This window comes from Bombina bombina, chromosome 7, assembly GCF_027579735.1.
Source record: "Bombina bombina isolate aBomBom1 chromosome 7, aBomBom1.pri, whole genome shotgun sequence".
Classification (NCBI taxonomy): domain Eukaryota; kingdom Metazoa; phylum Chordata; class Amphibia; order Anura; family Bombinatoridae; genus Bombina; species Bombina bombina.
Window position 1 is genome coordinate 188,715,984 of NC_069505.1, and position 12,604 is coordinate 188,728,587.

Below are 12,604 nucleotides of genomic sequence, written 5' to 3' on the forward strand. Positions count from 1 at the left end.
ACACTGACACACGTGCTATATTGCCTACTATGTACTGGTTGTACAATACACTGACACACATGTTATATAACTCACTATGTACCGGTTGTACAATACACTGACACACGTGCTATATATATGTACCGGTTGTACAATACACTGACACACGTGCTATATAGCTCACTATGTACCGGTTTTACAATACACTGACACACATGCTATATAGCTCCTTATGTACTGGTTGTACAATACACTGAGACACGTGTTATATAGCTCACTATGTACCGGTTGTACAATACACTGACACACATGCTATATAGCTCACTATGTACTGGTTGTACAATACACTGAGACACGTGTTATATAGCTCACTATGTACTGGTTGTACAATACACTGACACACATGCTATATAGCTCACTATGTACCGGTTGTACAATACACTGGCACACGTGCTATATAGCTCACTATGTACCGCTTGTACAATACACTGACACACGTGCTATATAGCTATGTACCGGTTGTACAATACACTGACACAGGTGCTGTATAGCTCACTATGTACCGCTTGTACAATACCCTAACACACGTGCTATATTGCTCACTATGTACTGGTTGTACAATACACTGACGCACGTGCTATATAGCTCACTATGTACTGGTTGTACAATACACTGACACACATGCTATATAGCTCACACTGTACCGGTTGTACAATGCACTGACACACGTGCTATATAGATCACTATGTACCGGTTGTACAATACACTGACACACGTGCTATATTGCCTACTATGTACTGGTTGTACAATACACTGACACACATGTTATATAACTCACTATGTACCGGTTGTACAATACACTGACACACGTGCTATATATATGTACCGGTTGTACAATACACTGACACACGTGCTATATAGCTCACTATGTACCGGTTTTACAATACACTGACACACATGCTATATAGCTCCTTATGTACTGGTTGTACAATACACTGAGACACGTGTTATATAGCTCACTATGTACCGGTTGTACAATACACTGACACACATGCTATATAGCTCACTATGTACTGCTTGTACAGTACACTAATACAAGTGCTAAATAGCTCACTGTGACCTGGGGCGTGCAGATCTCAGTAAATCGGTTGTACAATACACTGACACATGTGCTATATAGCTCACTATGTACCTGGGGCGTGCAGGTCTCAGTAAATCGGTTGTACAGTACACTGACACACATGCTATATAGCTCACTATGTACCTGGGGCATGCAGATCACAGTAAATCGGTTGTACAATACACTCACACACATGCTATATAGCTCACTGTTTACCTGGGGCGTGCAGATCTCAGTAAATCGGTTGTACAATACACTCACACACATGCTATATAGCTCACTATGTACCTGGGACGTGCAGATCACAGTAAATCGGTTGTACAATACACTCACACACGTGCCATATAGCTCACTATGTACCTGGGGCGTGCATATTACAGTAAATCGGTTGTACAATACACTCACACACATGCTATATAGCTCACTGTGTACCTGGAGCATGTGGGATATGAAACCCAAACATGTTCCAATTTACCTCTATTATCATATTTGCTTAGTTCCCATGATATTCTTTGCTGAGGAGATACCTAAGTAGGCACCTGGATCACTACATAGCAGGAAATAGTGCTGCCATTGTGTGGTCTTGCAAATGGACAACATTCCTGCAAAACTGTTGTCATATAGTGCTCCGGAGGCATGTACAATCCTGAGCTTACATCGCTGCATTTCAACAAAAGATACCAAGAGAATGAAGAAAATTTGATAACAGAAGTAAATTAGAAATTTTATTAAAATTGCTGCTCTATCTGAATCATGAAAGAAGATTTTTTGGTTTTGTGTCCCTTTAACACTGATTGTCTGTGGTTTGTGTTATTTCCATGTGTTTTTCTTCTGGCAATAAGAGTTTGTGTGTTATCCAGGAGGGATTTAACTCCTTGATTGTTGGTGTATCTCTGGAAGTTGAGAGGCTGACTTAATGCACCATGTTTTTTCCCCTGGCAATTAAGGGGTGAAATCAATGCTGCTAGTGTGTTATGTAATTGTGATTAGATTCCCTCATTGCTGGTGTATGCAGCAATTAAGCTGGTGTATGCAGCAATTAATTTACTGTTTTATGCAAGTGTTGGCAATCAGAGAGTTAAATCAGGGTGTAGCAGACTTCATTCTTTTTCATCTTTGGTTACAGTATATAGCAAATCAGCATAATACAAGTGCTCACACTCCGTAGCTGTTCTAGGTAACCCAAAGGAAACTAAAATGTAGTTCATATAAAGTGTGGTTTAGAATGTCCTGCAGGCGACTTTATTCCATTAAAGGGCCGTTAAATGGGAAAATTGCATGTGACCCTGCAGCTCTGTGTGTTTTAACACACATGGGTTAAACACATAGTTAAATTTTCACTCGAGCCACAGAGCACTGCTGATCCTAACTATGTAAAACATTTTTCTAAACATTGTTGCAAACTGCTACCATATAGTGCAAAAGACATGTGCACACCCTTAAGCTTATTTCATGGCAAGGACTGCATGATTTCAACTCCACTCCCTGGCATCAATGCAACATTTCTTTCTGCTGCGATTGCGATAATACTCCCTCTATCCTTGCTGCCAAGACTACATGTAGATGCTCCATATAAATGTGCAAAAAGAAAATATTCTAATGTGTTAAGGTTTTTTATTATTGCACAGTTGCTTATAAAGCACTATAAACTCCTGCACATTGATTAAACACATAGTTAAAGTCTGCTACCGAGCAGCAATGCACTACTGGGAGTTAGCTAAGCACATTTCAAAAGCCAATAATAAAAGTCATATGTGTGTAGTCACCAATTATCAGCTAGCTCCCAGTAGTGCATTGCTGCTCTTGAGCCTACCAAGTTGTGCTTTTCAACAAATGATGCAAAGAAAACAAATTACATTGAACAGTGTCTTTAAATTGTTGCTCTATCTGACCCATGAAAGTTTAATTTCTACTTTTATGTTCAATTCTGCTACTTCTGTATCTCTGTAGTTGGCCGGAGGGGTGATCCTAGGAGTTGCTCTGTGGCTCAGACATGAACCCAAAACATCCAGCCTCTTGTTTCAGAACATTGGGGATAAGCAAGCACCGGGGACCTTCTACATTGGTAAGTTATCATCTCTGCCTTAGTCCGTATGTGTCACTCATTTACCTTAGCTAAAAAAGCAGCAAACAACTTATTTGTTTTCTTGCAAATTGAGCACTTAGACGTTATTAGTGTAGCCCCTGACTGCAGCTACATAAGGGGGCAGACATGGTGAGAACGTAAAGGGCAAGTCAACCTAAAAAGTATTATTGCATATTTAGATAATGTATTTAACGATGTTGACAGAAAACTGTAGGCCAATTATGCTCTAAATATAGTTTGCAAATAAAACCACTCACTATTTAATTTTGAGCCATTTTGAAATGGCCGCCTGACTCCTCCTGTCGTGAAGTCACCCTCCAGCTCCACTGAGTGCTCCAAGTCGATCCTGCTCGTTCCTCTGTTTCACGCATACGCCATGCGCCGGTTTTGGAGTCAGGAAGAAAACTAACCGCTCAGTACCATAGCGGTTGTTCTATGCGGCGCACCAGTGTCCCACAGCAGTTGGAGTGGTAATTGAAGTCATCAGAAGTACAGCGGTCCCACAGCAGTTCTTACAACTCCAACTGCTGTGGGACCGCTGTGCTGCTGATGACTTCAATTACCACATTGCTGCTGACAGCCGCAGGGTTGACCCCAGGATCACCTGGTAGTCACCGGAATGGTAGCCAGAATGTTATATTCAAGGTCTGCTTTTATCTGGATACTGATGTCAGACTAAATAGGAAAACTCTCATTGTAGTTCAACAAGATTTGTAGGTAAAGGCTGTGACACACTGCAAGCGGAGCGGTGCGCAGCGTGTAGATGCAGCTGTGCACGCTCAGTGTGTCCTGCCTTTTCATCTCTGAGCACTCTGCTGCGTCAGGTCGCGTAGCTGAGTGCTCAGAGATGAAATAATTGAACTTTAGAAGCGATGCGACGCGGTGCGAAGCAGCTGCATCACCTCGCGCCGCATCGCTTGCAGTGTGTCACAGCCTTAACAGTAACGCATAATTGCATCTTCATACACCAATGTAACAGATTGCACGTTATAGCAAAGCAGATATAGCAGATCTCTTCTGGCTCCAGTAAAGCATTGTTTGATCTCTAGTGTAGGCATGTGCAGATATAACAGCACCACCCCAGTTTTAAATGCAATGCAATTTAACTCCTTTAGTAAACCCAAAGGGCTAGTCCATTTTTGCAAAGCCCTGCAACCGCTTAACACTGTATGCTCTGATCGCTTTGCTATAACGTGCAATCTGTTACATTGGTGTATGAAGGTGCAATTATGCGTTACTGTTACCTACAAATCTTGTTCAACTACAATGAGCGGTTTTCCTATTTAGTCTGACATCAGTATCCAGATAAAAGCAGACCTTGAATATAACATGCTGGCTACCATTCCAGTGACTACCAGGTGATCCTCAGCCTGGGGTCAACCCTGCGGCTGTCAGCAGCAATGTGGTAATTAAAATCATCAGAAGCACGGCGGTCCTACAGAAGCTGGTGGGTGACGTCAGGACAGGAGGGGTCAGGCGGCCATTTCAAAACGGCCACAGGTGAAATAGTAAGTGGTTTTACTTGCAAACTATATTTAGAGCATAATCGGCCTACAGTTTGCTGTCAACATCGTTAAATACATTATCTAAATATGTAATCATAATTTTTAGGTCGACTTGCCCTTTAAGTTGCATTCTGCCTTTTCTGAACATGGGCAAAACCTGATTTCCTGTCTCTCTAGCATTCTCTGAATAATAAACCAGCTTATGTTACTCTAGAAGTTTTATGACCTCAAGCTAGGTGTGCCTTAATGTAGAGACCCCAGCCCCCTTATAGGGCTGTGACAGGAAGAAATTGACACTGCACAAAAAAGCAAAAAAAGAAAGAAAAGGTAAATTCCTTTTAAAATGATGAATAATACATATTGGAATGATTTCTATGAAGTATAAGCCACTGCTTAGTGTTTACTTTATTACAACAATGAAACAAACTGTTTTACAGTTCGCTTTAATGTACATGCGCCCAGCTAACGGTAAATATCACTCCAGAGAAAAGAAACTAGGCAAACAAAATGAAGAATTGCCAATATTTACTTAACCACGGACCTGATGGTTCTCAGTACCTTGTCTTGAAAATTCTTGTTCCTGAGTCTCATGGGGTGTCACCTCCAATTCTTCCCCTATGTTATCTTGAAGTTTATTTTATCTTGAGCCTCAGGAGCAGGTGTATTGCAGACATTTGAAGAGTCATCGTGCCAGACTTCATGACAAATATCAGTGTCTGGCTGCATGGTTGGGCCTGCTGGCTTTATTAAGTTATCTGTTATATGTGGTGAAGCAGATTTGAACGCCTCCTTCTGTGTGCAATGTCCATCAGAGGTTAAAACTTCATAGTGTGCTGACCCCAGAACTTTCTTTATCATCGCTGCTTGCTAGTGATTGTTCTGATGATACACACGCAGCCAAACAGGATCTCCTGTCTGGTAACAACAACCTGCTTTACCGCCTTGCATCTTCAGTTGTTGCTGGATCACTCTATGCCGAATCTCAAGTTTTTATAGGTCCAATTTTGTCCTAAGTATTTGACCTAACATTAGGCATGCTGGAGGCTCCCCAGTTGTTGGATGAGATGTATTTCTATATTGTTGTAGAAACACAGATGTTGTTTAGGTATCTTCCCCTCCACTTTTAGGCTTTTCAGAAAACCTTTAAGCGTTTGCACAAAATGTTCTACATGACCATTAGGGGGAGGATAATAGGGTGCTGTTCAATGGTGACAAATACCATTTTCTTTGAGCTTAAAATTGACCAGAAACAAACTGTGCTCCATTATGTGAAACAAGCTCTCTAGGAAGGCCAAATATTGCAAACCGTTTCTTTAATGCAGCAACTGTAGCTTCTGCAGTTGGCTGTGACATGATAAAAACTTCTGGCCATTTAGAATATGCGTCTACCACAATCGGATACATTTTATTTTCCACTGGTCCAGCGTAATCTATGTGGATTCTCTCCCATAGTGATAAAGGGAAAGTCCAAGGTTGTACTGCCGCATGTGGGAAATCAGGCTGTGCTTGGGCACATCCGGTGCAACATAACTCGCAATATCCTTATCAAGGGTTGTCAACCAAACGTGAACCCTCGCCTTCTGTTTCATGCGGACCATGCCTGGATCACCTTCATGCAGAAGTTCAAAAATCTGTTGTAACACAAAAGGAAAAAACAACCCTTAGTCCCCAGACTAAACAGCCATCCCAAATTGATAGCTCTAGAGCCCTGTTTAGAAATGACTTAAGATGTATTTGAGTCTTTACTGGGCAACCTTTTCGTACATAAGCAAGTACCTCCCTTAGCACAGAGTCCTCTGCAATTTTGTTGCTGTTATCACAAAAATATATTTTTGATCTTGTTGTATTTAATTCTGAATCCATTGTCAATGGAAGCCTAGAGAAGGCATCTGCATTAGCATGTAGGGTGTTTGGACAATATTGTATGTGATACTGGTAGGTGCCCTGAGTCAAGGCATATCACTGTAGGCTTTCTGCTGTTGTTGTTGAGATACCTTTCTGTGGGTTAAATATTATCAATAAGGATTTATGGTCCGTAAGCAGCATAAAGGCTCAACCACACATTCTTTAACTGCCCGTATGATGGCCAGAGCCTCTTTTTTTTTATTTATAAAGTTTTTATTAAAGTTTTATAAACCTATACAGTGTAAAGCAATATTAACTGTTACAAAAAAAAAGTGATACAGGTCTCATTCTACTAAGTATCGTGGTGTCTGAGGTCTATATATTATAGATTCTCCGTATTTAATCTCTAAGAGAACAAAAAAGAATAAGACAGCATTTTATAATACTAAAAACAACATACAAGTTTCGGATGTCATCTTGTTTGGCAAATTATGTTTGGGGAACTCTGCTGGTTTGTCAGTAGGTTGAGAAAAAAAAAAGTAAAGAGAAGGAAAAAACACAGAAAGGGTATTAAGAGGTTCAAGATGAGAGGTAGCAACTGGTCTTAGAGGGGGGCTAGGGAGAGGTTAAGAGGGGGAGCAGAGAGGGGAAAGTTGTCTGCATGAACTATTGTGTGGTAGTGGGGTAAACACTAGTAAATTTGTTAATAGAGTTTGTGCTGTAATTGTATCCCAATATAATTTGACTTTGTGTAATGTCTAATCTGTTTTTTTGAAGTAAGAATTTTTTTCTAGAGATAACAATTCCTGAGTTTGGTTCTTCCATTCATCCACAGTGGGAATTAGTGCAGATTTCCATTTTCTGGCATTTAGGGATTTTGCTCCATTAAGACAAATCTGGAGTAGGCGCTGACTTATTTTACATTTGTGCATGAATCTGCCATTAAATAAAACTATCATGGGTGTAAGTTTAAAGACCGGATCGAATAGTTTAGTGAGGAATCTTTCAATAGAGATCCAGAAATCTCTTAAATGGGGACATGACCACGACCAGAGCCTCTTTATCCATTTGAGAGTAGTTTTTTTTTTTCTTTTCTGCAGCTATGAGTGAACTGGAGGCAAAAGCCACTGACCTGTCTGTTCCTTCAGTCATTGAATGAGACAGAATGGCCACAGTCCATAAGATGAAGTGTCACAAGCAATGGAAAGTGTTTTTTATGTACTTTAAGACATGAGTTAAGAGCCATGCAGAAGTCTCCACAAATCCATATCTCACAACTCCTTTTCCTCACAGGAACAATGGGTGAAGCCCACTTACTGTTGTGAACCCTTGAAATAATATTCAGCTCTTCTAGTCACTTATATTCAGCCTCTACTCCTGCTGTTAGAGCAAATGGCACACTTCTTGCTTTACAAGATTTTGGTGTTGCTCAGGCTTTTAATTTCAAAGAAACCCGTCATCAATTTACGGTTCCCAACTGGCCATCAAACACCAGTGCATATTTAATTTCATTAACTCCCTAATCCAGTCGAGTCTAGTCTGGTTATCATTCAGCACATGACATGGGTACTTATAAATATCAGGCTTACCAAGAGCCTTTTTCCACTCCTTTCCAAAAAGTGGACACTTGCCATGATCTAAGATATATAGAGGTAGTTCTTTCTTACACTTGTTCAACATAACCGTCACACACCCCACTGGTACTAACAGCTCTTTAGAGTATATCTGCAGTCTGCACTGTCGTTTGTTTTACTGGCCAGTCTGCTAAAGTAATCACAGATACAGCTGCACCTGCATCTAAATCCATAAACTGTTCTTTGTCATTCACAACCACCTGAACTGTTGATGCAACAAGATTAGAGTAATTTTATATATTTTTAAATTCTGTATAGGTACTTGTTCATCTTAATCCTCAGAAGACACCTGTAGTTGTACATTCTATGCTCTGTCCCTCAGATGATTGCTGCCTCTCTCTGCTGTGGATCTACAGACTTTGGGCTAGTTTCCATTGAGGTGGTAACGTTTGGAAACTGGTGGTAAAAACATTTCTCCATTAAAGTCTATGGAGAATTTTTATGTTACCACCAGTTTCCATGCTTTACCAACTCAATGGAAACTCTGTAGGTAGCCCATTTTAACACAAGCATGGCACTTGAGATATTTGAATCTGCAAGCAGTTGCATCATGTGTAGCAGCTCCACAGCAATAGCATTTGTAATGTGATTGTTCCTGCTTTGAATGTCTCTTTCCCTGTATGTTACTTTGTGCTTCCTTATAATATGCTCTAGAGTCTAATTCAAAAACATCCAGCTCTGCCTCCCCTGTGTTGTTTATTCTGCTGTGCAACACATCAGCATCTTTAGAGACTTGTTATTTAATGCTTGTAATGTTCACTGCCCTCTTAAATGTTAAATCTTCTGTGAGTAGCTTCTTTAACAGTTTCACTTGCCATTCCCATAACAAACTGATCTCGCAATGCAGTGGGCAGGTAATCCCCAAAAGAACAGGTGCTTGCAAGTTTACGTAATGCAATGGCATATGCAGAAACTGATTCACTAGCCTCTTGCCTACGCTTATAGAATTTAAATCTCTGCTATCTCTAGTGGTTTTGGTTGGAAATGGTCACTTAACAGAGCTATTAAGATTACCAATGGCTTACTAGCAGGTTTCTCTGTGTGTAATGAGTTTCTTAGTGTTTCATATGTTCTGGCTCCAATAGCAGTTAACAATACAGCAACCTGCTTGTTGTCAGGTATATCATTAGCTGTGAGATATTGTTCATGTCTTTCAACCCAGGATGTCCAGGAATCAGAGTCTGGATTAAAGTCCCTTACAGTTCCAATACATGCCAGGCCTGCCTTGCAGTGCCAATACATGCCAGGCCTGCCTTACAGTGCCAATACATGCCAGGCCTGCCTTACAGTGCCAATACATGCCATGCCTGCCTTACAGTGCCAATACATGCCATGCCTGCCTTACAGTGCCAATACATGCCAGGCCTGCCTTACAGTGCCAATACATGCCAGGCCTGCCTTAGTGCCAATACATGCCAGGCCTGCCTTACAGTGCCAATAAAGACAATGCTTGCTCACAGTGCCAGCACTTGCCATGCCTGCCTTACAGTGCCAATACATGCCATGCCTGCCTTACAGTGCCAATACATGCCATGCCTGCCTTACAGTGCCAATACATGCCATGCCTGCCTTACAGTGCCAATACATGTCATGTCTGCCTTTCAGTGCCAATACATGCCATGCCTGCCTTACAGTGCCAATACATGCCAGACATGCCTTACAGTGCCAATACATGCCATGCCTGCCTTAGTGCCAATACATGCCAGGCCTGCCTTACAGTGCCAATAAAGACAATGCTTGCTCACAGTGCCAGCACTTGCCATGCCTGCCTTACAGTGCCAATACATGCCATGCCTGCCTTACAGTGCCAATACATGCCATGCCTGCCTTACAGTGCCAATACATGTCATGTCTGCCTTACAGTGCCAATACAAGTCATGTCTGCCTTACAGTGATAATACATGTCATGTCTGCCTTACAGTGATAATACATGTCATGTCTGCCTTACAGTGCCAATACATGTCATGTCTGCCTTACAGTGATAATACATGTCATGTCTGCCTTACAGTGCCAATACACGTCATGTCTGCCTTACAGTGCCAATACACGTCATGTCTGCCTTACAGTGACAATACATGTCATGTCTGCCTTACAGTGCCAATACATGTCATGTCTGCCTTACAGTGCCAATACATGTCATGTCTGCCTTACAGTGCCAATACATGTCATGTCTGCCTTACAGTGCCAATACATGTCATGTCTGCCTTACAGTGCCAATACACGTCATGTCTGCCTTACAGTGCCAATACACGTCATGTCTGCCTTACAGTGATAATACACGTCATGTCTGCCTTACAGTGATAATACACGTCATGTCTGCCTTACAGTGCCAATACATGTCATGTCTGCCTTACAGTGCCAATACATGTCATGTCTGCCTTACAGTGCCAATACATGTCATGTCTGCCTTACAGTGCCAATACACGTCATGTCTGCCTTACAGTGATAATACACGTCATGTCTGCCTTACAGTGATAATACATGTCATGTCTACCTTACAGTGCCAATACATGTCATGTCTGCCTTACAGTGCCAATACATGTCATGTCTGCCTTACAGTGCCAATACATGTCATGTCTGCCTTACAGTGCCAATACATGTCATGTCTGCCTTACAGTGCCAATACATGTCATGTCTGCCTTACAGTGCCAATACATGTCATGTCTGCCTTACAGTGATAATACATGTCATGTCTGCCTTACAGTGATAATACACGTCATGTCTGCCTTACAGTGCCAATACATGTCATGTCTGCCTTACAGTGCCAATACATGTCATGTCTGCCTTACAGTGCCAATACATGTCGTGTTAGCTATAATTAACAGCAGCCTATACATTAAAAAATAAATATATATATATATATATACTGAAAAGAAATGCACTCCTAACTTCCAATGCAAACGATGCCCTGGGTGCAGCAAGCAGAAAAGACAAGCGCACTCCAAGGGAAACTTTAACTTCAAAAGGTCACTTCGTTTAGTGAACGTTTTCGGACCTGATGCAGTCCGTCCTCAGACCAAAAGTGTACAACAATCTGGTATATATATATACACACACACATGCAAAGACATAATACACATACATACTACACACACATGCAAAGACATAATACACATACATACTACACACACATGCAAAGACATAATACACATACATACTGCACACACACACACACATACAAATACACACACATAATACATACACACAATACACATACATAAATACATAATGAATACATATATATATATATATATACATACATACACACACACATACATAATGTGTGTGTGTATGTATGTATATATATATATATATGTATATATATATATATATATATATATATATACACACACACACAATACATACATACCTTCATGAAGACCTAATGCTTTTAGGATGTCAGAGGTTAATTTTTCTCACTTTGCTTTTTCTCTTCTGCTATTTACAACTCTCTGCCAGAGCTATTTAACAAGGCAGACTTCTTGGAAGAATGGTTTTTATTTCCACACCGTGTGAGCCAGAAATAAGGGGCAATATTCTCTTTTCAGGAGAGTGATTTTTATGAGTCCAAGATGTCAACATAAGTGACAGAAAACAGTGTTCCTAGGAAGACACCAACCTGAGGTCAATCAGAGGTGACACTGACATATCTTAGGAAACATTTTAATCACATTTGTGTTATTGGATGACAAAATATAACAGACATTACATGTTTAATATCAAAATAATCCTCATGATGTCACAAGGGGATTTCTTATATTGGAAATGTACTGGATTTACCTAACAAATAATAATAAATTACTCAACACCATCAGCCAGGGCTGCAGGGCTTTTTATGGCCTGTCATAAAACAGGGGTGGCTACCTTCCTTGCCCATTCTTGAAGGGGCCTGGCCAGAGACCTGACCTCAGGAAAAAATGTCTTTAGCTGTGCAAAATAATCTCCCCAGAACAGAGGCTAAACTGGTAAATTTATAGGTCTGGTTATATTATCTCCATGCTATTATAATGACTGTTTTGGTTTTATCTAAACGCACTGTCACTCTTTTTTGTTCACAGTAAATGTTCCTTTATTACGTTTTTGCATTTCTCTAATATTTGAACCATGTTACTGAAGAGACTGGTAATAATAGTATTGTGCTTTTTAGATAGATTTTTGCTAAATTGTGTTTTGTGACTTTTAAAAGGACATTGTACACTAGATTTTCTTTGCCTCCGCTGGAGGTGGTTGAAGAATGAAGATGTGCTTGATTTTCTACAGAGAGAGGGGTTTTCAGTGTATTTTGATGCCCAGTTTCCCCTCAGTGTACAGTGTTTGTCAGAGGGATGTATTTGTGGTGTTGATTATAATTATTTTATTCACCTAATGGGTATTTCTTCATTAACTTTCCATAATCAGTTGCAGTACCTGTATGTTGCCTCCCTTTATAGATCTA

At 40.6% G+C, this 12,604-nt stretch overlaps 1 protein-coding gene across 1 annotated transcript in view; it reads left to right on the forward strand.

Annotated features, from left to right (window-relative positions):
• The window catches only part of CD81 (CD81 molecule), a 108,718-nt gene that overhangs the window by 75,238 nt on the left and 20,876 nt on the right, over positions 1 to 12,604 (forward strand). The window contains exon 2 of the mRNA XM_053720507.1: positions 3,050 to 3,164. Coding sequence (XP_053576482.1) covers positions 3,050 to 3,164 — 115 coding nt within the window. The remainder of the gene's footprint in view (positions 1 to 3,049; positions 3,165 to 12,604) is intronic.